We start from the raw sequence: 23,764 nt of genomic DNA on the forward strand, positions 1-23,764 counted from the left end.
TCACCGGTGATGAAAAAAAATCTAGTAAATCCCGCAAATTCAGTGAACCGGTATCCTTGCTCACCTATTGGTACAGGTGGCAGCAGCGTCGGCGTGACCAGCTGGCTGGAGTCTGGAGTTGCGGCTCGGCAACAACGAGAGGAGAACGAACAGAACAGAACACAAATAATCGAGAATCGAAAGATTGAAGTGGTGAAGAGTCATCGTCACGCGCCCGTCGGCAGAGATTGACGTGTCCGACGCAGGACAATGGACGCGATGATGCAGCGACTCGCGTTCTCGGCGTTGCTGCTTTTCGCCTGGGTGGCCGACGACGCGCTCGTCGGCGGCCGACTCACGCTCTCACCCGACCTACGAGGGCCCGCCAGCGGCCCGAAGGCCGTCTTCGCGGCCGACCCTGCAGAGGAAGGCCCTGCGGACGGACAAGCACCGACCAGGGTGCGCAGGGAAGCCACCCTGGACCCGAATGTCAAGGTGAATTTGGTCGTGTTACGGATGGGGACAGGTTTTTAGGTGGTTCGTGATTGTAATTGCTCGGAATTTTGAATGAAATTACGTTTTTGAAGGTTTTGGCGTTGGCGAAATACGTAAGGTGGCCGATTTGTGTATTTTCGCACCTGTGTTGCGCAAAAGGCGCCGTGTTGGACAGGTTAGGGACCAGTTGGCTCGCTGCGGGCCGTCCGAAAATAGAAGCCAAACGCGTAGTTCGGACAATGACGCCTTTTTTGCGCCACTTCCTCGTCGATAATTTTTAAAAATCGAAGATTTCTTAAGATTGGGTTGACGTCACGGCATTATTTGATATCAAATCTATCTCAAAATATCTCATCACATTGGTTAAATTACAAATCTGGGCCTTACGTAATTTTTAATAAATAAAAAACGGGATTCCTGGTTGAAACACAGTAGCTGGTCACTAATTTAATAAAATTTGCGCAACCCTGATTGTGTTTTTTTCTCCCTGATTGTCAGCCAAAGGTGGAAGTGGTGCACCTGAACGACACCCGGCAGCAGCTGATGGTGCACTGGGCCGGGGACAACTCGAACCTGGTGGTGTGTCTCGCCAAGGACGTGACGCTCGTGTCCGGACAGACCAAGAGCCTGCGTCCGTCGACCGTCTACATTTCGTACGACTACGGCTCCACGTTCAAGAACAGAACCGAGTTCTTCCGGCTGAACGACAGCCAGAACGCCGGTTACGCCCACCTGGACAGCTTCTACAACCACAACAAGTTCTATAGCCACGTGAGGATTGCGTTTGAATTGCAACTTGAACGGGTTTTAATCGTTTTGGGGCGCTAGTTTGTGTTTCCGGACAAAGAAAACCGGGTCATCTTCACCAGCAATGACTTCGGGAGAACTGTGAAGCGCCAGAGGGTGGATTTCACCATTTCGGAGCTCAGCTTCCACGATGAGGAGCCCGAAACCATCGTCGCTCTCGACGCCAGCACCGAAGATAAAAAGGTGAGTGCTTTTTTTATGACACTGTTGGATTTTTTACGGTCTACAATTCGTTTTAAAGGCATTTTTGAAATCCATTGATCGTTAATAATTTGAAAAACGTCATTGCGCATGCGTCAAATACCGAAAAACCTACTGCGCATGCGCGTCTGGCTGACTTATTATTTAATGTTTAAGTTTCCCGCCTTATAATTTCGTTTTAAACCAATCACGCGTGTTAAAATAATTTCAGGCATACCTAATTGGATCTGACCCATTTCACGCATGCGCAGTAGATTTCTGCTTTGTCCTTCCATGCGCAGTTGGTGTAAATGTATGCAATATATTATGATGATGGTAATCCATGCCTTTGCGCATGAATTTTAGGGCTTTTAACCTACTGCGCATGCTCTATATGTCAGAAATAAGGTAAGCGTCATTTTAACGTTCTGCTCAATACCTTATTCTCAGGCATGCGCAGTGTTTTAGTGGGCAATTGTGCATACATTTCTGTCAATTTTTTAACTCTAACGCGCTTACCATTTGCCTTTTGCCCTCATAGCGCATGCGCAGTAGGTTTCTGAATTGTTCTTCCCTGCGCAGTTGGTCAAATTGTATGCAATGTGACGTCAGAAAGATAATATTCGCCTTTGCGCATGTCTCTATCTCAATTAAATCTACTGCGCATACTCCTTTTAAGAGATAATTAATTTTCGTTCATGTTTCTCACGCATGCGCAGTAATTTTATGATCAAAATATTCCTGCGCAGTTTTAAAAATGTGATTCAATGACCCTATTTTCCTCCATTGCGCTTGGTTTAAAAATTCCCAGTCCCTCTGCGCATGCGCAGTTGCAAAATTTTATTTATTTTTGTGTTGCAGCTGTGGCTGACGGACAATTTCGGACGCACGTGGACAATGGTGCAGGAGTACGTGTTCGCGTACAAGTGGATGTCCGTGCCGGGCCGTCCGACGACGCTGTACGTGCAGCGCCAGGAGCCGACGGGCACCTTCTCGGTGCTCACGTCTCCCAGCCTTTTCCGCGCCAGGGGTGACATCCAGGTCGTCGTCACCGGCGTCTCGCAGTTCGAAATCGTCGACAATTTCATGTTCGCGAGCAGGAAGGTCGAAAACAAGGTTTGTTTTATTTTTTTCGGGGCAGGAAATTGATTTATTTATTATCTATTTGTTTTGTTTATTTTCTTGTTTGTCCCGGGCTAGATAACATTATCTAGCTGAATTGTTACATGAATTGGAGGCAGCGTGGGGGCCCATTGTCGATTTCTGCGCGTTATCATTTTCGTTCCTCTGTGGCTCTGGGAATCGGGCAGAGCGTGATTCACTGCGGCTGTTCGCTGAAAGTCACATGAGCGTGATAATTCAGCGGGTCCACTGTCACGCCGGCCTGACTCACCCACTCGCTCGCTCGCTCAGACCGCAAACGAAATTCCGCAGCTTGAAAATAATGCCCTTTTCCGTTCGCTCGCGGTTGTTTTCCTTTTCGTGCTTATCTTATCGCCGCCTGAGGTGACATTTGCGCTTCCACGTGACTTAATTCCAGAAATCTGGCTCTCTAAGCCGGTAAAATTGTGGTTCCGTTTAAAAAAATAATTTTTTTAGTAAACAAAAACAGGAAAAAATAAAATTCAACGAGCCGAGAGTGATTAGATTATATTTTTAGGAAATAAATCTTATTTTTTGAATTTGAAGGATGCTTACGAAATGCTGGTGTCGCGAGACCGCGAGCCCTTCATGACGGCGGTGTTCCCGAACGACCTGCCGACCCTGGCCTTCCACGTGTGCGACGTGTCCAACGGACAGGTGATGGTGAGCGTCAGCCACGGCCGCTCGCTGTCCAATCTCTACGTGTCGGACAGCACGCGCGACCAGCAGATGCTCTTCTCGCTCTCCATGGCCAGCGTGCTCGCCTACTTCCCCAACATCACCTGGGCCGACTCCATTTTGAAGTCAGTGTACCCCTAAATGCCGCCATTTTCCAAAATGGCCGGTGTCTTAAATGTCCGCCATTTTTTAAAATACATGAAAATCCTTTAAAGGACCACTAAAGCCGCCATCTTGAATTTTTAAACTCAGGTTTCGAGTGCCTTGCTGATGTTGTATCCTTTCTCAGGGACCTCACGAACGAGCCCTTTGCCGACATCTACAAGGTGAAGGGCATGCGCGGCATCTACATCGCATCTCAGGTCAAGGAGAGCACAGTCTCGAGAATCGGCCCTGAGAGCCTCGTCACCATGATTACCTTCGATCAGGGCGGACAGTGGCGCCGCATCACGCCACCCGTCACCGACGCCAACGGCAACAAGTTCAACAACTGCAATACGGTTAGTAGGGGAAAGGAGGGGAGGGGAAGCTGCACCTTTAGATTATTTTAGGTTCTATCGACTCCCTTTTGTTTTATTAATAAATTTCAAGCGAGAAACTAACCGTTTTTACGTTTAAATGAAATTTAAAAAAAACAAAGATGGCGCCTGAGACCTTAAAAGCCCTGCCGATTCCTCCCAGGTCGTCCGAATTAAATTTTTCGACCTGAACCGGACTCCTGATAAAATCACCAATCAAACCCAACCAAAAAATTAATCAACTAAAACATTCCTTTAAATTTTCTCCATCAGAGCGCCGACTGTTCGCTGCACCTGTCGCAACGGTTCGGCCAGCTGTACCCGTCGATCCGCTCGATCCCGATCCTGAGCTCCGCGTCCGCCCCAGGGCTGATCATGGCGACCGGGGCGGTGGGCCGGTCGCTGAAGAGCCACGCGAGCGTGTTCATGAGCCACGACGCGGGCCTGACGTGGCGCGACGAGCTGCCCGGCCTCTACATCTACGCGATGGGCGACCACGGCGGCATTCTGGTGGCCGTCAAGTACTTCCGCGACAACACCAAGGCCAAGGAGCTCGTCTACTCGATCGATGAGGGCGCCAACTGGCAGAGCATTGAGTTCCACGACCAGGAGCTCAAGATTTACAATCTGTTGACCGAGCCGGGAGAAAATACCACCACTTTTACCATGTTTGGGTCGCTGCCCAACAAGCACCAGTGGATTATCGTCAAAATCGATTTGCGCAACGTCTTCAGTGAGTAAAATATTAATTATAATCTGCAATTCTTGGGATTTTGTTGGTAATTAATTTATTTACAAGGAGCTTAAGGCCTAAAATTTTTTGTTTTACATTTTTATTAATTTTAAAGTACGGTTTTAGTGAAAAAATTGCTTAAAAAATAAATCGGTATTTTATTTTAATTTTTATTTCAGAATACGACTGCACGGCGGACGACTACAAGTTCTGGTCGCCGAGCAGCGAGGACGGTCCGCACATGCCGTGCATTTTGGGCCGCAAGGAGACCTACCAGCGGCGGCTGCCGCATTCTCAGTGCTACAATGGCAAAAACTTCGACGGGCCCATCAAAATGGAGACCTGCGAGTGCGACTACGAGGACTTTGATTGGTTTGTTTTAAATAAAAATATGCAGCAAACATAATTTATTGCAATTTTTCAGTGATTTTGGCTTCACTCGGAGCGTGGAGATAAAGACGTGCGTCCGGAACAAGACGAGCGGCGTGGACCCGTTCGCGGTGCCGACGTTCTGCAAGCCTGGCGCCACCTTCAACCGCACCAAGGGCTACCTCAAGATCCCTGGCGACGTCTGCCAGGGCGGCAACGAGCACCGTTTCCTCCCGGCGAGAATTCCTTGTCCCATCAAGTAAAAATTTAAATATTCTAAAAGGTGTAAGTTAAATTTTATAATTTTTCAGGGAGCAAGACGATTTCCTGGTGGTGTCTCAGCGTGAGCGGATCGGCACAATTTCTCTGAGCGGAAACAGGCAATTCCAGCACATTCCGATCAAAGGCATCAAAGCCGTCATCGGAGTGGAGTACGACATGCAAAACAACTGCTTCTTCTACGGCGATGCCGACCAGGACTTCATCGGGGTAAAAAATCAAATTAAATTTTCTCTTTATAAATCATTACAATTTAATTTGTATAGCGTCAATGTGTGGGAAACGGCACTGCGGAGCCTGAGGTGCTGGTGAAGACGAATTTGGAGTCGGTGGAGGGGATGTCCTACGATTGGATCAACCACCTGCTTTATTTTGTGGACGGCGCCCGCTCCAGCATCGAGCTCATCCGCACCGACATCAACCACTCGGGCCGCATGAGGCTCACCGTGCTCGATAAGACAAAACTCAAGAAGCCCAGAGGCATTGCTGTCCACCCCATTGAAGGGTGCGTAACATTTTAATTTAATTAAATTCGTTAATATTACCCTTGAACTCGGCTCGAAACCAAATTATGAGAACTCGAGGAGGGGGAAGTCCCTGTGCTATTATTTATCGCTTATTGGGTTCTTGCAGCTTTTTCCAATTAAGAATTTTAGATTATTCACAATTACAGCTGTTTTTCTCAGTAGAAAATTTTAATTAAAGAAATCTTTAATTTTAGATACGTGTTTTTCACGGACTGGGCGCCGGGCGAGCCGAGCATCAGCAGGTGCAACGCCGACGGCTCGAAGGTGAGGCACCTGTTCACCAACAACGTGGTGCACTGGCCAAACGGCATCACCATCGACTTCACCTACGAACGAATCTATTGGGTCGACGCCAAACTCGACTACATCGGCTCCTCCGACCTTGAAGGCCAAAAGTTCAGGAAGGTTCTCACCAACTCGGTAAAAATCACAAATTATATTCAATATAAAAAATAATTAAATCAATTATCTAGAAGTTCATCGAGCATCCGTTCGCAATCGCCGTTTTCAAGGACAACATGTACTGGACAGACTGGAAGAAAAACGCCATCTTCGAGGCGGACAAGGACCACGGCGTGGGCGTAACCACCCTGGCATCCGGCCTGTCGAACGTGATGGACCTGAAGGCGTACTCGGCCGGCATGCAGGCGCATGTGGTCAACCACACGTGTGCCTTGGCCAACTGCAGCCACGTGTGCGTCGCCATGCCCGGCCATTCCTTCAAGTGCCTCTGTCCCGACGGACTCGAGCTCAGCGGCAGCCAGTGCTACTGTCCCATGAAACTCAAGCCCCTCCAGAACGGAACCTGTCCCGCAGGTTTGAATCCATTTTTAGCGGGTTGTCTAAAAAATAATTTATTTTTAGTTAAAGACAAGTGCCCAGTTGACTACTTCCGGTGCAGAAATGGAAACTGCGTCCCGAAACTGTGGAGGTGCGACGGAGACAACGACTGCGTGGACAACTCGGACGAGGTTTGTCTGAATTAAGCATTTTTCCGAAAATTAATTGCCATAATTTAGGAAAACTGCGGCCTGTCGACGTGCCAGGTGAACCACTTCCAGTGCAAGAAGAGCGGCAAGTGCATTCCGTCGTTCTGGAAGTGCGATTTCGACCTCGACTGCGAGGACGGCAGCGACGAGGAAGGCTGCAGTGAGTTAATTTTAGATTTCTGATGCCTTTTTAATTTAAAATTTAATTCCTAGGCTATTCGAACTGCACCAAGGATCAATTTAAGTGCGACAACGGGCGTTGCATCAACCTCAAATGGGTCTGCGACATGGAGGATGACTGCAGGGACGGCTCCGACGAAAAGGTCTGCCCTTCATTCAAGCCGGTCACCTGCGGAGGTGAGTCTGAAATTAAATTGATGAAAATTTTGTGTTCGGCGCCAATTTCAAATTGTTCGTCCAGCGGAAATTTGGCTCATCGTTCGCTCCGCCCACTTTTATATCCCTCCGCACCCCCGCACGTGTCAGCTGATAGGATTGAAGTTCGCTCCAAGTGATAGACCTTTCAAAGCACTAACTTCTCTCCAATCAGCTGACTCGGAGAGATTTAAAAGTTGGCGGGGCGAATGAAAAGCCTAATTTCCACGACTTAATTGAAATTTTTTATTTTCAAAATAATTTAATCAATTCCCTCTTTTAATCAGCTGGTGAATTCCGTTGTGGCGGCAACACGACGCAGTGCATTCCGACAACATGGCGGTGCGACGGTGACAACGACTGCCACGACCAATCGGACGAGCAAAACTGCCAGCAGAACAAGTGCGAACCCTGGCAGTTCACGGTAGACAACAAACAAATAAATTAAACCACCTGATTTAACCGAATTTATACTTCTAGTGCGGTACGGACCAGTGCATCTTCAAGTCGTGGGTTTGCGACGGCGAGGACGACTGTCCCGACCGCTCCGACGAGAAGAACTGCACGGCTCCGCCGACCAGGGCACCGACCACGCCCCCTTCTCGCAATCAGGCTCCTTGCAACGAGTGGCAATTCACTTGTAACAACAAAAAGTGCATTCCGTCGTGGTGGAAATGTGACTCGGTGAACGACTGCGGCGACAACAGCGACGAGCAAGACTGCTGGTCGGACGCTTCGACCACCCGGAAGCCTCCCAAGCCTTCCCCGACGCCGCCCAGCGGCACGTGCCTGCTCAACCAGTTCCGTTGCTACGACGGCACTTGCATTCTCGAGACGTGGGTCTGCGACGGCGTTGCTGATTGCTCACACGACGAGGACGAGGAACATTGCGGACAAGCTGGCTGCTCGTGAGTTTATTTATTTATTTTTTTTTTTGTTATTTAAATTAAGATGTAAATTTCCTTCAGGATTGGTATTTACCAATTTCTTGCGCAGGAAAATTTTTCTTTCGAATTACCATTTTTTCTACGTCAATTTTGTAAAAAATTCAGGTCTGATCAATATGCCTGCCGCGTGGATGGAACCTGCGTGAACATTACAATGGTTTGCAACGGCAAGAAGGACTGCATTGACGGCTCGGACGAGTTCGGCTGTGATGGCAAACCTCCAAATCGTAATTATAAAAAATTATTTAAATTCCAAATTAACTGTTTTGATCTAAATATAGTGCCTGACGACACGGTGTGCAGTTCTGGATTTTTCTCGTGCGACGCGGGAAGCATCTGCCTTCCGCTGAGCAAAATGTGCGACGGCCACTCGGACTGTTACGACGAGTCGGACGAGTCTGTGTGCTCGCGCAACAGCAGCAAAGTGTACCAAGTGCTGCAGATGAGCGTCAACGAGCGCAGCATCAGCAGCGACACCATCATGCTCTACTGGTGGATCCCGAAGCCTGCAAACCTCACTTTCGAGTTCCTGCCCAGCCGTTCGGAGGTGTCCTCCTCGGCGCCGATGGCCGAGTGGGTCAACAACTCGGCCTGGGTCGACTCCAATAACTTCCAGGCCGCGGTCACTGGCCTCAAACCCTTCCAGCTCTACAACCTGACCGTGTTTGTCCGCGTCAAGGGCTCGGACGTTGTCTATCCACCCGCCAAGTACATCACCGCACGCACTGCTGAAGGAGGTAATGAAATTTCTGATGTAAACAACTTATTTATTCCTTCGCATCGCCGAGATCCGTCGTCTAATAGGATTCTCTTCGTTCGTGTCGTGGAAATTTGGCCGATCGTTCGCCCCGCCTACTTTTATAACCCTCCGAGTCAGCTGATCGAAGGGAAGTTAGTATTCGAAGAGGTCTGCCACACGGAGCTAACTTAAATCCGTTCAGCTGACTCGTTTGGGCGAAGCGGAAGGATATCGAAAGTGAGCGGGCGTAAGATCGGCCAATTTTCTGCTTAGAAATTCTTCCCCCTGAGGAAATTTTCTAATCCTTCATGATATTTTTGAAGTGCCGTCGCCACCCTACGGCATCAAGGCCTCCTTCAAGAGCAGCAACGAGTTGGAAGTGTCGTGGAACGAGCCGTTGAAGGCGAACGGCATCATTGTCAGCTACACGCTGTTCATGTCGCCGCCCTACCCCCCGATAGAACAACAGCTCTACGCCAAGCCTAACCGCCACGTAATCAAAATGGATTTCCTCCCTGACGAACCCTACTCTATTTGGGTAAGTTGCTTATTTTGCCTTCCTTACTTTTTTCTTCGTCAGCTTCCGATCGGCCAAATTTTCGCATCACGAATGTTTTTTTCCTGTTTAAAATGGCGGCAAATAGTTTCTAACCAATATTCGACACAGATGACGTCGAAAAACGGTCGCGAGACGAGCAACACCTCTGAAATCACCTCTGCAAAGATCAGCGGCTCCGTGGTGGCGCCTATCGAGGGGCTCAACGTGACGAAGGTGAGCAGTGACTCGGTGACGCTGATGTGGCGCGGCGTGCAGAACGCGGACGGCTACCGCGTCTCGGCCAAGGGTGGCCTGGCTTACGCGGTGCTGGACACACGCACCGTCACGCAGCCGACCATCGAGTTCAGCATGCTCGCCCCTGGCGCCACCTACACCTTCAAGGTCACCGCCTACCACCTCGGCTACTCCGGCATCTCTTCTCAGGTCACCGCGACCACCGAAGGTCAGGGTTGATTGAAATTATTATTTTGTCAATTAAAACAATTTTTCAACAGGTGTGCAGTTGCCAGTCGTGCCGAACGTGAAGGCCGAAGTGGTCAAAAGTCAGGGTACGACGGTCAAGGTGACCTGGGACCAGCCAAAGGACTTCCGCCAGGTCAAGTGGTACTACGGCGTTTACTACGGCACAGACATGAGCCACCTGATGCAACGTAAGATCTCAATTTCCACTGATTCAGGAGGGGAGGTAACCGACATTAATATTAATTTTCTCCTTCAGGGCCGTTGGTGACGACGTCCGAGCTGTCAGTGTCGATCCTGCAGCTGGCTGCATGCGAGTCGTACCTGTTTGACGTGGGCATTGTTGGTCCTCTAGGGGCCGGACCCATTTCCGGCCGCCAGGTCAACCTGATCACCGAGTACAGCCCGACGGCGGCACCCAAAAACCTGCGGGCCGCCAGACACCCTGTCACGCCAACCAAACTCACCGTCTCCTGGAGTGCCTCGTGTGATGCCATCCAGATGCCTATCTCGTACTTCGTGAGTGCTAGAAATATCTTATGATTTTAAGAGGGGAGGTAGAGAAAGGTTACTTGCTTAAAAAGGGAGGATTGGCTTTACAGAGCGAAGAAAGAGAGAAATAGGAATTTTTTCGGTTGAAACTGTTGAATTTTTTACTTTCAGTGGACAATTGAGGGGGAAACGGCATCAGGGGGCACCAGGGGAGGGGAGGGATATCATAAGATTAAAGGGTGAATAGGAAAGTAGTTAATATTTAAATGGTTTATGAGGATATTGAAGAGTTTCCTATCGCTTTGAAGACTGGAGAGGGGAGGGGTATCCGATTGTGAAGGTTTTTCTCGTGAAAATATGACCCTTGACCTGATATCTGTGAAAATGCAATGGAAAACGATGCTAGAAAACTAATTTTCTTTTTAAATTAAATTTAAATAGGAAAGTTAGGGGAGTTAATTTCAGGTTTTAATTTAAAGACATCTTTTACTGCAGTTTTTTCATGTCAAAATTTTTTCCTTCAGGTGTTCTTTGACGAGGTGACGACCAAGAAGCATTTCGTGAAGCAGACGGCAAAGTCGAACGCGTCGACCTTCTCGCTGGAGTTTGACGGCGTGTACGGCGCCGAGTACAGCATCCAGGTGTCGACGAGCGCATTCGGCGCCCTCAAGTCTGCAAGCGTGCTGCACAGCATTCCCATTCCAGCGCCGCACCAGCTGCAGGTGCTTCCTGAAAGCAACGGAAGTCTCATCATCTACTGGCAGAACAAGGAGTTGCCCACCGAACTCGCCAAAGACAAGTAAAAATACTGCCATTTTTTAATTACAGATTTTGCTAATAATTTATGTGCAGGTATCAGTACGAGGTGTTGATCAGCAAGGGCTCGTGGCAGGGCGTAGAAAAGGCCAGGAAGTTCTACGCGGCGGAGGCGCCGTTCGTGCTGAACGAGACCGACAGCGGCACCGCCTACTCGGTCGCAGTCCGACTCGTCACCTCAAAGGGATACTACTCTCTCCTCTCAGAGATCAACACAATGGAGACAAGTCAAAGTGAGTGTCGAGAGAAAAAAAGCGGCAAAATTCAAATTCTAATTTGACGCCTGAATTCGGCCCTTCTGCTAAAATATTGTAATAATGACAAAAACTTTTATGGAGCGCGGATTTTGGGTACATTTGACGCGAAATTCTACGGCGAGTCTAATAAACTTTGGTTTTTTACTCCAGGGCCCATAGGAGCCGAGTTGTTAATTTTTAAAGGAAAAAAACTATTTGTGACGCTTCCCTATTGTGGTTTTTGTGGTCCAGGTGGGGCCCTATGGGTCGGATGACGCCGATTTTGGTACCAATTGATTCCCCTCAGTAAAGCGAGTCAGCCCGTGTGCAATTTATCAAAATCGAACCTCTTTTCGAATTAATACGATTTTTTTGGCCGAATTTTCGACAATATCCCGCTTTCGGCCACCGTATTTTGCGATTGGGGTAAGAATTCGACACATCACGTGTTTAAATAACGCAAAATTTATCTGGGAAAGTTTCGAGACCAAATTCGAGCCGATTTGATAAAAATCCTAGGAGGAAATTGATTTTGAACTTTGAAAAATGTGATTTTCGCACTTTCTCCATAAAGGTAACATGGTGGGAAATCTAAAATTCTCGATTTTTTTCCAAACGGATTAAATTTGAAGGATCTTACGAACTCCATCGCACGCGCAGGTCCAACGCCGGTCTGGAAACCGATTTTCAGATTTTTCGCGCCAATAGAAAAATTATAATTAATTTTTTTCGGGTTTGTCGGCTTTGGGACGTGCACGGGCGAAAATGGTTTTATTTTTGTTTAAATTCGGCCGTTCTTCCGATCACCAACCACGACCCCTCATTGGAAACGTCTTGGACGGGGCTTTGACCTTCAGTACCCTGATGACCTTTTTCAGGGTACCCCGCGACCTGAGATCTGCTCCCAAGCCGTTTTTTTTTTATCAATTTTCACTAATTTCGAGCTGATTTGGCGTTACGTGGTTTCGATTTGCGACCCATAACCTTCACCAACCTTCCTCAGGTCACGCGACCTGATATCAATCCCCAGACTGTTTTTACGGATTTTAATCTGCCAAATTTAACCGTGCTTAAATTTATTTTTCAGTGTCATGGTCCGAGTTGATCACTCCGACTCACGTGGTGAGCGTCGCGGTGCCCGTGGTTCTGGTGATCGTGGCTCTGGCCGCCACGCTCGGCTGTTACGTCTACCGGCACCACCGGCTGCAACACAGCTTCTCGTCGTTCGCCAACAGTCACTACAACACCAGGTCCGGCGCGGCCACCTTCACAGGCGGAGAGGGACTCGGTAAATTAATTCTGAATTTAAAAGAAAATTAAATTTAATTGGTAATCGTGTTTGTTGCAGACGAAGACGACGCTCCTGTGATCACCGGCTTCTCGGACGACGAGCCTTTAGTGATAGCCTGACGAACGACTCGTGCCGTTGCTCTGTGATAGCAGCCACGCGTTTGACAATTGATTGATTGCTCCTATTTGTTAATTGATGTTGTTGATTCATTCCTTCACGCGCGGCGCCCGCGTCAAAGACTTTTATTTATTGCAAGCAGCACGAGATTGCTCTGATTTGTCCAACGGGTGCGAACTGAATGTATAAAGATGAATTATTTTATTTTATTTCTACTAGTAGTTGTATTTTTTAAATTGTACACTGGTCTCATAATTTGTGCTTTCAACTCATTTTCCACGATCCGAAACAGAGGATAGAGACGTCATTCACGTGAAATTCCACTGGTATGTGGTTTTGTTCTTTCTAGGTTGATTGAGCGAAAATTAAGCTGATGCTGAATTTAATAAAATTAATTTGAATTTAAAATATTTCATTTTATTTCAAGCAAAGTCCATTCAACTTGTAAAGAAACTCGATTCAAGTGCAACAAGTGCCAAAAGACATTCGCAAAAATGTCAATACTAAAATACCACGAGAATAGAAAACACGGAATCAATTCTTGGCGTGGTTTCGTATATCGTACATAACATTTGAATTAAAAATAAAAGTCTTGTTCAAAAATATTAAACTTAATTATTTTTTACGTGCTCCTCGATCTAAAGTTTATTTAATTATTCATGCCATTTCGCACTAATAATATATGTATATAGTGGTTGTGGAGCCAACACAATTAATTAGATTTTTACCTCTTGTTTTTATGCGATACAATTAATAAGATTAAAAATGGGAAAAGGCTGCTCCTCAGAGTGAGCCTTTGATTAATAATGAAATATTCAGATTAATTTTATCGTTCCTTCAGAGTTTATGCTGGTGGCCAATAAGGTGAAAAAACAGCGTGAATTATTATTGAGATTAATTAATTAAGTTTTCGGGGTGGTTTATTTTGCTCAAAATGACTGATCTAACAGAGAGAAAAACACTTTCGATCGCGAAATTGGCCATAAATTACGTTACTGAAGTTAAAGTTAACGCGGACGAGACTTTATTTGAAATAAAACGTCAATTTTCTTACCATAAGACTGGCGAATATCAGGTCGAGGCGCAGGAGAGATGATGCTCGGCAGAGGGCGCAGAGGAAACCGTCTGCTGGTCTCCGAGCCGGCGTAAAAGCGCCGCCTAGAAATAATCAACTGCTGTATGGAAATTCAAAAGTGCCGCGTTAAAATGGGACCCCCTGCCGCAATCTCGCACCACTTTCAGGGAAGTTGAGAGAGGTCTGGCTAGATGGGAGTGTGGATAAGCAGCCGTTTTCGCAATGGAAGCCGAATATGATTTTTTTTTAATTTTAAAACATAATATGTGTCATACTTGAAGAACGATTAAGTTTATCAAAGCAGACGTAGCCAAATTTTAAATAGAAAAGTTACACTGGTACAGGGAAAGGTCTTTTTCTTTTACAGTTAATTTTCAAGAATTGGTTAACGGGATACTTTTACTGCTTTTACTTTAAAGTCATAATAAAATATTATTCGACGTATATTTGCGGCCATGATAAAAAATTAGGTTAAGTCTTTCTCTTTCCTTTGTTATTAATCTTAATAAATAAGATTATCCAATATATGTGGTTATTGTTATTTTGAGCAAAATTGATTAATATAGAAGTTTTAAGTGATAGAGTGATATCATAGCTGAATAAAATTGATATCAATATTTCTTGGATTCTAAAAAATTTTCAGTGCCCATAATAATGCTCTAGTAATATAAAAATAATGCTTTTTTTGGAATAAAACGCAGTTATCGATTTACAAAATCATTTAGATTTTATTGTCAAATGTCAGCGGATCATTCACTTTTACATTATTCACATTATAAAATTAAAATCTGCTATTTCAAAAATCTTATCAATAAATAACAAAAAAAATATATTCTGTATATGTTCCGTACACATCACCCTACACTGCGAAACTTATTCTAAAAGGTAATTAAAATTAGTTTATACAATACATGGCATTACAATTAAAAATCAAGTAAAAATATGACCCCATACTAGAAAACTCCACGAAAACAATTAATCATAGCAGCTCACCTCATACTTTCATACTGGAGTGACTCATGATCATACTCTGAACTCAATTTCTACACGTTACTTGGCGATGCTTGACGCTTCGATATCATCAAACCTTTTAATAAGTATTAATTGAGTTGGACAATATTGTTCTACGTAGTCCCGAGCTGATTTCCCTTCATTGTCTCTTACGTTGACATCCACATTTTTAGACAGCAGTATTTCAACAATATCCCAAGTCCAGGGGCCCATTTTGCAAGCCAGAATCAAGGGGGTTTCGTTCAAAGCGTTTCTCGCGTTCAAATCAACGACGCCTTTCTCCACAAGCCAAACAGTAATAACTGATATATTCCTGTCGTATTCCTCTAACTTGATTGCCAAATGCAGAGCGGTATCTCCATTGTTCAAACGCTGTTTAACCAAATCACCATTCAACCCATCAAGTAATCGAGCAATGTCAAAGTTTTTTATCGCATGGTGAAATGCGTTCATTCCATCGTTGTCTGTCAAAGTCAAATCTGCGCCTCTTTGGCACAGCTCATGCACAATACTATAATCAGATGGGATGGTTCTAATTATATTTTCTAACACAGGAGGATTTTCTTTCAAATTCACGGCGTAGTGGAGGGCCGTTCTTCCTTTTTTATCTTTCATGTGTATATCGACGCTTTTGTCCAACAAAATTTTGGCAATAATCCACTCTCCTTTCTTGCAAGCCAGTTGAAGTAGTGTCTCATGACCCTCGCTATTTGTCGAATTCAAGTCAATTGGATTTTGTTTAGAAATGGGCACATTTAATAAACTATGGCTTGCCAAATGGAAGGTTGTGTCTCCATTTTTCAAACGCAACAATTCATTGTTTTTCTCGAGAATAAATAAAAATGTCTGAGAGTAACGCATTGCGTGGTGCAAAGTGTTCATTCCATCGTTGTCCGTTAGAGCAAAATCCGCACCTTTTTCATGCATCAGCTCCACTAAATTCAATTTTCCTTTCTCTGCGGCGTAGTGCATTGCAGTTTTGCCTCGCGCGTCTTGGACATTGACCTCAACATTTCTGGTCAGCAGCTTTTTGGCGACACTCCAGGTCATATATTTGCAAGCCAGTAATAGTGGTGTATCACCAGAAGCATTTTTTGCGTTCAAAACGGCGTCGTCTACTTTTTCTATAATCCACAAAGCGATGCTTTCGTACCCTCGTCCTGTCCACAATGCCAGATGTAGAGTTGTGCCTCCGCCGTTTAATGGCTGTTTCACTAGAGATCCGTTCTTCGCATTGATGAATCTTAACATTCTTTTGTTTTTGATAGCGTAGTGGATTGCATTCTTTCCTTCCTTGTCCGTTTGTGATAAATCTGCGCCGTTTTTCAGCAACATTTTCACCAAATCAATATTTTCTGACTCAGCAGCGAGGTGCAGAGGTGTCCTTCCACGATTGTCACATCTGTTCACTCTCTCTTTCAGTGCTGATCCAATAGAACCCATACCAATATCTGGATTTTTGTCTTCCTTTGCCACGCAGGCTATAAGCTTTTCCACAAATGGCAAATGACCTCCTTCAGCAGCACAATGCAATGCAGTCCATCCATCTTCATCTACCACATCCAAGTCTCCACCGAGTTCTATCCAAGTTTGCAGAGCCTCTAAATCACTCCTTTCAGCGGCTGCATGCAGGCACGTTTGCCCCCATTTGTTTTTGAAATCCAGGTTGATATCCTTCGTCATCAAATAGTCAACGCAATCCTTTCCTTCGTTAACTGCAAGACGCAACGAAGTGCAGCCATTGTTGTCCTTTGCTCTTACGTCAACTCCAATCTCTTCGACCAGAAAACGTGCTTTCTCATCCAAGGGGTCATTACAGGAATTTAGAAGAATATGCAGCCCTGTTTGTCCACTTTTGGTTGTCTCCTTGGCCAGTTGACAATCGGTGCTGTGCAACAATCGAATCACTTTTTCTTTATGGTCACTGTTACTTTTGCAAGCAAAATGAAATGCATTCCATCCATTTTCGTCTTGAGCTCTAATATTTGCGCCAGAATCGATCAACTCTTGAACACGCTCAAGATATCCATGTTCCGCAGCACAATGAAGAGCAGTTTTTCCTCTTTCGTCCGTCATGTCAATGTCACTCTTTTGCAGAATTAGGAAATGGTCCATGCATATAAAATCATCCAAAGACCAATGAGTTGGTTCTCCACTTGGTCGTAAGGTGTTCACGTCAACCCCTGCTTCGTCAACAAGCCATTGACACATTTCTAAACATCCTCTTCCTGCCGCAAATTGTAGAAGACTTCCGTCATAGCCATTTTCTTCGTGCTTCAAGCTAGAGCTCTTTTCCATTAAAAATTTTGCTATTTCTTTGTGACCTCTGTGAATAGAATATTGGAGAGCTTTCAAATATATGTTTACTTCATTGTTTTCAAAAGTTTCTTTGTTGCGTTGCAGTCCACTGATATTTTCATCCAATAACAATTTGACCAGGTCAAGGTTATTTTCTTGTACAGCCAGCATCAAAGGGTCAAGGCTGTTACCCCATTTGTTTCTTGCCAATTTCGCTCCATGCTTAAGCAAAGTTTCCACGCACTTCATAGCTCCGTGTCTGGTAGCATAATATAGGGTGTTTCCATAATACTTTTCCACGTAATCGATGTCAACACCGCTTTTCAACAGTAGTTCAAGGATTTCACCGTGATTCTTTCTTGCTGCAATGACTCCTGCGTCTATTATACATCTTCTATAGCGAATCATCTCTGGCAATCTAGGAAATTTAGTCTTTAGCTTCTCATAGAAGCGAGTTGCGTTTGACCCTGCAACTGATGTCAACAGGGAAGGTAATATTATTAGCAAATCAACGTAACTGTTCATATAGTCCTTGTCAAGCAGCTTGATAGCAATTTCTTCCGCATGGCCAAGGATTGCTTTTTCTAAAAGAGACCAATTATTTATGACATAAATACAACTACCTTCTTGGTTTTTACTGAAGGTGATAATCGGATGGATAATTTTGAAAATATTTACATAGCCATTGCGAACAATCAATTCCAAAAACACAGGGGGGCACTCCTTCACGATTGGAAGAATTGATGCTCTGTGTTCTTCAATCATTTCCTCATCAGTCAACACTGTGGAATAGAAAAGATCGACAAAGTGTCTGAACCCAACTTGCCATTCCTCTAAAAATAATTGAGCAAGAATTTGAGTACTGGTTTGGTAATCGCATTTGCCACTATCCTCGATTTCTCGTAGGAAATGCTGGGCTGCAAGAAATTCGGCGAAAGTCTGATGAATGAAAATAACTTTGTTGTTCTCATACGAGGCAATGCCATAGCAGTTGATTTTTTCAAGGTCTTGTCTCGTGTAACCAATTGGGGGAAATACTCTCATGTGGAAACTTGCTATCTGTCGAAGACATTCGAAAGCGACGTCAATTTCCTCTTGAAATTTGACTTTGTTGTTCTTGTCGTATCCATTTCTGATCAGAGAATCTTCCACTTTGTGTCGCACGACCTGGTCGTAGATTTGGTACAAATTTCCTTCTGCTCCGTACTTAGCAACCAAAGAAAGGTGCAAAGGATTACTTAAGATGTCCTTTGATGTAAAGTTCTTGATGAATTCTTCACAATCGCCTTTACTCATGTCCGTCTCTTGCTGAAGCAACTCGATTTGCTGCTCTTGGTTCAAGCGATCAATCTTTACTAAAACAGCATTTGATGTCCGCTCTAGGATTGTTTTTTCTGCGTGAGGTCTCGTTCCGATCCATACGGATATCTGCTTCTTTTCTAAAGCTTCGATAACTTTCAGAATTTTCTCTTGTTTTTCAGGACGGATTTCGTCAAACCCATCAAGAAACACAACACATTGCTTGTTTTCTATGCTTTTGATGATTTCCTCTTGTGAATTGGGAGTGGCTTTCGCGAGAAATTCAATCTCAGTCACATTCCGCTTGAGAGTGCTGAACGATACACTCGGGAGAGAAATGCGTAAAATTTTTAATTCTGGATCTAATTTCCCGAGCTGAAAAGCCATTTCCCTGAGGATTGTCGTTTTTCCTGATCCTGCGACTGAACTCAAGAGCCAAATTCGTTTTTTTCTTGCTGCCTCCTTAACCAAGCTGTCGAAGCATATGATTTTTTCTTGAAATTCTTGAGAGTTTTGGACGAAAATTGGTGCAGTAGTCAATTTAATTTTGTTGAGATAAAATGATTTGTTGAAATTTGTAGAATGAGGTTGAGGCCTGGTTTTACATTCTTGAGAATCTTCCACTGAAAAGTTAAGTTTAACAAAAGACCCGTACAAGTCGGGAAAATTGAGAAGATATTGAAGCGTCGAGTCAATCATATCCCTACTTTCTATAGAGTTGGAAATGAGCAGACTTGCGAGCAGTTCTTGCAGACTTTTCTCCTGTTTCAGCTCTTGCCCCTTGAAGATTTCGATCAGCTTTTCGATTTTTTCTAGGTACGAAAAAAGTTTACATCCTGTTACATTTTGGTTAGATAAATCTACCTTTGCTGTGTAAAACTAGGACTAACCATCCACTGTGGTTTGTTGCTGTATCATCCCTTTTGGGCTTTTCTGATACGGCGCTCTATAGGACAAAGACATTGCGAGTTTATTACTTTGATATGATTATTGTTCTTGACACATGAAGTATTTTGAAACTAGCTAATTACCAATCGTACTTACGTCGTCATCTAAGGTCGTTTCCTGATCCAAAACGAATAATATTTTTGGTTTTCCAATCCACTTGTCGTTTTTTGGCCCAATAAACTGGCGCAGTATTTCAGATACTGCAGTTTCTCCACTGTCTACCTGCACACAAACCTCGTTCGTGTCCTTGTTTTCACTAACTTGGGCAAACAAAAATAGAAAAAGGCAGCCATTGTCGCAGTCAAACCTCGGAACTGAAATATGAATTGCTTGAGTTTGTATAGTAACAATAAAAAAATTGGAAATACTTTTATTAATGTGCGACCACGGATTTCCACTTAGCCTCCATTCGCTGGTCTCAAAACCTAGGTTTTTTGAGAGCGCTCTTTTAATTTCTTTCAACTGCTCATTTGGCTTTGCGGAAAATAGAAACGCAAGGCGGCGTCGCAATTTTTCCCAATCGTAAAACTGGGCGTCAGATGTCGAGGTATCTGGCTTATTTGTAGGACTTCTGAAATTTTAAATTTTTCATGATACAATTTGTCTGCAGGGAAATCCTGTTAAATAACGAAAACTCACTCTGAGAAGAAAAAATATCTGTCCTGGGAAAACATCTTGAATTCTGGGGTCTGTCCATTTTTCCCGTCAACCACAATCTTGTGACTCTCATATTGAACAGTTGTCAGGACATTTACGAGACTCTGGTCCATTTTAAGCGAATTTAAGACTTGGCACGTAAGGCGGACGAAAGTTGATCCTAACTGAGGGTGTCGTTTGGACATTGTTGCTGTGAAAATTATCGCAAAAAGTAGAGAAAATATACTCATTGACAAAAGTCTTACTTTCAACCGTAGAGAAGAACACAACCGTGTTCCTCATCAGAGGGCTGTAGGTTATTTGGCAAGAATTTTCGTTCTTGAAAGAGACACATTTTTGACTTGGGACAAAAGCAGCGTCTTCCAGTTGCCCTCTACATGCCTATAAACAAATTATTTTGATACAATTAAGGCTTGGGTGATATTTGCAGAGACTTACACCAAAGTTTACAAATTTAAGGCATTCCTCAAAACCAGTCAGCTTTTTTAGAGAATCGAATATCTCCGCTGTTGTGAAGGAAATAAAGTCGTTAGGATCATCGTTCTGGTGGTAGTCTGTCAAGATTTTTCCATTTCTGCTGCCGTGAGAAAGAATGTAAAGCACAAATACTGAGGGAACATCTGGAAAATCAATACACTTAAGATACAATTTATAGAAAAGCTTTTCGTTTTACCTGAGCAGGTGAATAATCGTAATATTTCTTCCTGATTGGAGAGAAGTTTGAGCAACTGCCCTTTTTCCGGCGACAAAATACTGCGGAAGTTGCAGTTCCGGTTCACTCTGAAGGTTCTTTCCAGGTTCTTTACGTCCTCATCATCACCTCTCCGAACTTTTTTTGTGTTCTTTGCTTTTTTAAAGCTGTAGTGGACGACGAGCACGCAAACACTGAGAATTAAGGATTTATAATAATATTGTCAGATAATTTGCACGACATAATTTTCGTACTTGTCTGCGTTTTTTCTGGTTTGGTCTTTCGACACGAAATATCCTAATTTCGACGGCCCCTCGGGCATTTTCTCTTCTGAGAAATAGTCAAATATCAGTGAAAACTATTTATATTACCTGCAAAGTGCAAAGTCGTAGAATCCGGAATGGGGCCAATATTTTAACTGGGATCTAAAGTAAGGGTGCTCTCCCTCAAGGAGGCCCGCACCTTTGGTATATTTGGGGACGGGAAGGTTCCACGAATTTTAATTTCGCGGTTAATGCACAAGATGTGAAATTTAACTTTTTTTTAACAATATTTAGAGCCCCATATGGTAGCTAAATCGGTGCACAGGAGCGACAAGGGGTGGGATCAGTTCGATATCCTTACCTGCTTCAACAATCCTTTCGTTTTTTTCCATATTAGGAAGGAGCAGATTTTCGCGTTTTCCTGGTAACAGAGTTGACGTAGTCAATAAAAATCAATTTAGCATAAACCTCCCATCGTTGATGGATTTTTTATTTCTCTTGATAATATTAAATACTCTCGATATTTATATTGATAAAAAATATTAGGAGTGACTCATCGCCCGCCAACCGTTAATAATTTATAATTTTTCAATTAGTTTTAAAATCTACATACTTTCCACTTTTTATTAAGAAAATAATAAATAGCAACAAATCTCTTCACCCTATCCGTTATTAATTTTTTAAAATATTTTACCCAAATATTAATAAAGGGTAAAAAATCTGGTCACCGTAATGTAATGGCAGCCAGTTTAATGGGCATTTTATTTGTGTGATCGGTGCCAGCATGTTAAATGTTTTGAATCCTGTGTGTCGATCTGCCGCGCGGCTGCTCGGCGTCGACGGATGGCAAGAGGAAAGAGCGACTCGCGCACCAAAAGTCCAACAACCGCTTTCAAGGCCGTCTGCTTTACCGCACTCGCACTCTTATCGCAGCAGTCGGCAGGCGGCGAACATTATTTTATTACGCAGGCTCTGTGGCTCGATTTTAGGAGAATAAATATTTAAACATTAATTCCGTTAATTCTTACAGGGATTCTCGAATTATTTTACTCATCACTCCTTGAAAAAACAGTAAAATATAAATCGAAGAGTAATTATTTGCATTATTTTTTTAATTTAGTCTCAATTAATTGCTATTAAAACGTTAGCACAAAATATAATATTATATTGCAGAGCCAGGGACAAATAACTCTCTATAAAATTTTACTTACCACATTTAGTCAGAGAACTCGGGAAATTTTTCAGGGCAGTTGCCCTCAAAATTTTAAGAGAGAGCAATTCGCCAGTCGTTGTGTGTGTACGTGCGGAGCGGCTGGCTGGCGAGTTTGCAACTCGCCTCTCGCGAGTTAGACTTTCTCGCTAAAAGTGAGTCACCGCGGTTTCGCTCTCCTCGCTGTCAGTTCAACACTCGCCCGCGCAGAGGCGGCAGCGGCCAAACTCGTCCAGCTAACCGAGATTGTTTATTTAATTCCTACCGCAAATTTAATTTCGGTTTTCTTTCAAGAAAATTAAGAAAGTGTTTAATTATTTTCGTTCAATTTGGCTTATCGATTAAAAATTATATCAAAAAACAAGAAACATTTTAACCGGCAAAGGACCGGAAAGGATTTCAATAATAAAAAAATCGGTTTTCTTTTCAAATTCAAATTCAAATCAAAATAAGCAGGCTGAAAATTTTGGAGTGGTTTCATTTTCAGTTTTTTTCAAGAAATTCCACAGCAATTTTCGATTTTTTTGAGCGATTTTGGGATTTGTATACTCAGTTTCTAACTGTCAGAATTGCAAAAACCGCCACTCGTCTTGACCTCTTCAGAGCAGCTGAAGGGTTTAGAAGGTGCACACTTCCATCCCCTTTCATCCCCAACGCTAAAATTTTGATGAAAAGCGACGACCGTTTCCTGGCGCCGCTCACTCTGCATCTTTTAAGCTGTATGCCAACTTTGGGGTGGAAAGGCAACGAAATTAAAAAATGGAATCTCTGCTGGCCCTGAGCTCAGGTGGCGCGACCAATGCTGATCTGAATAAATCGCAAAAACCGATAAATGTGGCCGAGGTGCCAATATAATATTGTAATTTTCTAGAACCCTCAAATTATTATTGAAGAATGAATTTTGTGTAAAAATTTAAGTACTCTTCATTGCGCAGTGGATTTTTTTTGCGTATCATCATTTTGTTATTGAAACCAACCAGTCCCCAGGAAGTAAGGAAGTACTAAATAATTAATAATATTGGATAGGATTTGTTTTTATCGTTAAGTTTTATTTTTATCTCTTAAATTATGATAACATAAAATATTTATAAATAAGAATAAAACAAATTTAAAAACATAAAGATATAGATATAAATATGTCCTGCGACATGTTGGTATTTTTACTGGTGAATTTCGGCAGCCACAGTGATAGCCACTGGTTTAATTTCTTCGTAGATCGGCTCGGATATTTCACCTTCGTTGCTGACTGAAAGATCAACAGAAATAACGCTCACATCTTCACGCTTCTTTTCCTTTTCAACGATCAAGTCTTGCGACATTTTCATTTTTCTGAACCAATAAATTTGGAATGCGATCGAGAAAACGCAGATGACATTCCAGCAAGACAAAACGATGTTCGAAACACGCAAACTTGGGTATTTTGCCATCATACAGGTTCCATTTCCTTTTTCGACAGGATTGAGTCCTAGAGTTGTGTTAAGAATTTCTTCAGAAAACATTGGGTGAGCTGGCCATGCGGTTGTCCTCTCTTGGTTTGAAGACAAAATATATATTAACTCGCTTTTTAATAGATTTTTCTTCGTG

At 43.7% G+C, this 23,764-nt stretch overlaps 2 protein-coding genes across 2 annotated transcripts; one reads left to right on the forward strand and one right to left on the reverse strand.

The window, feature by feature from the left end:
- Positions 1–159: 159 nt before the first annotated feature.
- LOC135934988 (sortilin-related receptor-like) lies at positions 160–12,936 on the forward strand. The gene is made up of 28 exons (XM_065477017.1): positions 160–474; positions 973–1,245; positions 1,303–1,464; positions 2,323–2,577; positions 3,151–3,407; positions 3,572–3,782; positions 4,074–4,533; positions 4,713–4,905; positions 4,958–5,161; positions 5,214–5,391; positions 5,448–5,686; positions 5,903–6,128; positions 6,182–6,524; positions 6,573–6,679; positions 6,728–6,857; positions 6,911–7,054; positions 7,360–7,496; positions 7,553–7,980; positions 8,125–8,246; positions 8,301–8,756; positions 9,082–9,296; positions 9,426–9,759; positions 9,812–9,967; positions 10,036–10,295; positions 10,793–11,067; positions 11,121–11,317; positions 12,408–12,608; positions 12,669–12,936. The coding sequence occupies exons 1-28, from the start codon at positions 250–252 to the stop codon at positions 12,728–12,730; spliced, it is 6,450 nt and encodes a 2,149-aa protein (XP_065333089.1). The 5' UTR covers positions 160–249; the 3' UTR covers positions 12,731–12,936.
- On the reverse strand, positions 12,395–22,316 carry LOC135934989 (uncharacterized). Its single transcript, XM_065477018.1, has 12 exons — positions 22,182–22,316; positions 21,332–21,391; positions 20,962–21,037; positions 20,690–20,901; positions 20,455–20,636; positions 20,262–20,397; positions 19,999–20,206; positions 19,728–19,930; positions 19,456–19,673; positions 19,276–19,357; positions 19,119–19,223; positions 12,395–13,886 (listed from the first exon to the last, which is right to left on the reverse strand). Exons 2-12 carry the CDS (start codon positions 21,360–21,362, stop codon positions 13,753–13,755), a joined length of 1,587 nt encoding a protein of 528 aa, XP_065333090.1. The 5' UTR covers positions 21,363–21,391; positions 22,182–22,316; the 3' UTR covers positions 12,395–13,752.
- Between the last annotated feature and the right edge of the window lie 1,448 nt (positions 22,317–23,764).

Source organism: Cloeon dipterum, chromosome 2, assembly GCF_949628265.1.
Source record: "Cloeon dipterum chromosome 2, ieCloDipt1.1, whole genome shotgun sequence".
NCBI lineage: Eukaryota > Metazoa > Arthropoda > Insecta > Ephemeroptera > Baetidae > Cloeon > Cloeon dipterum.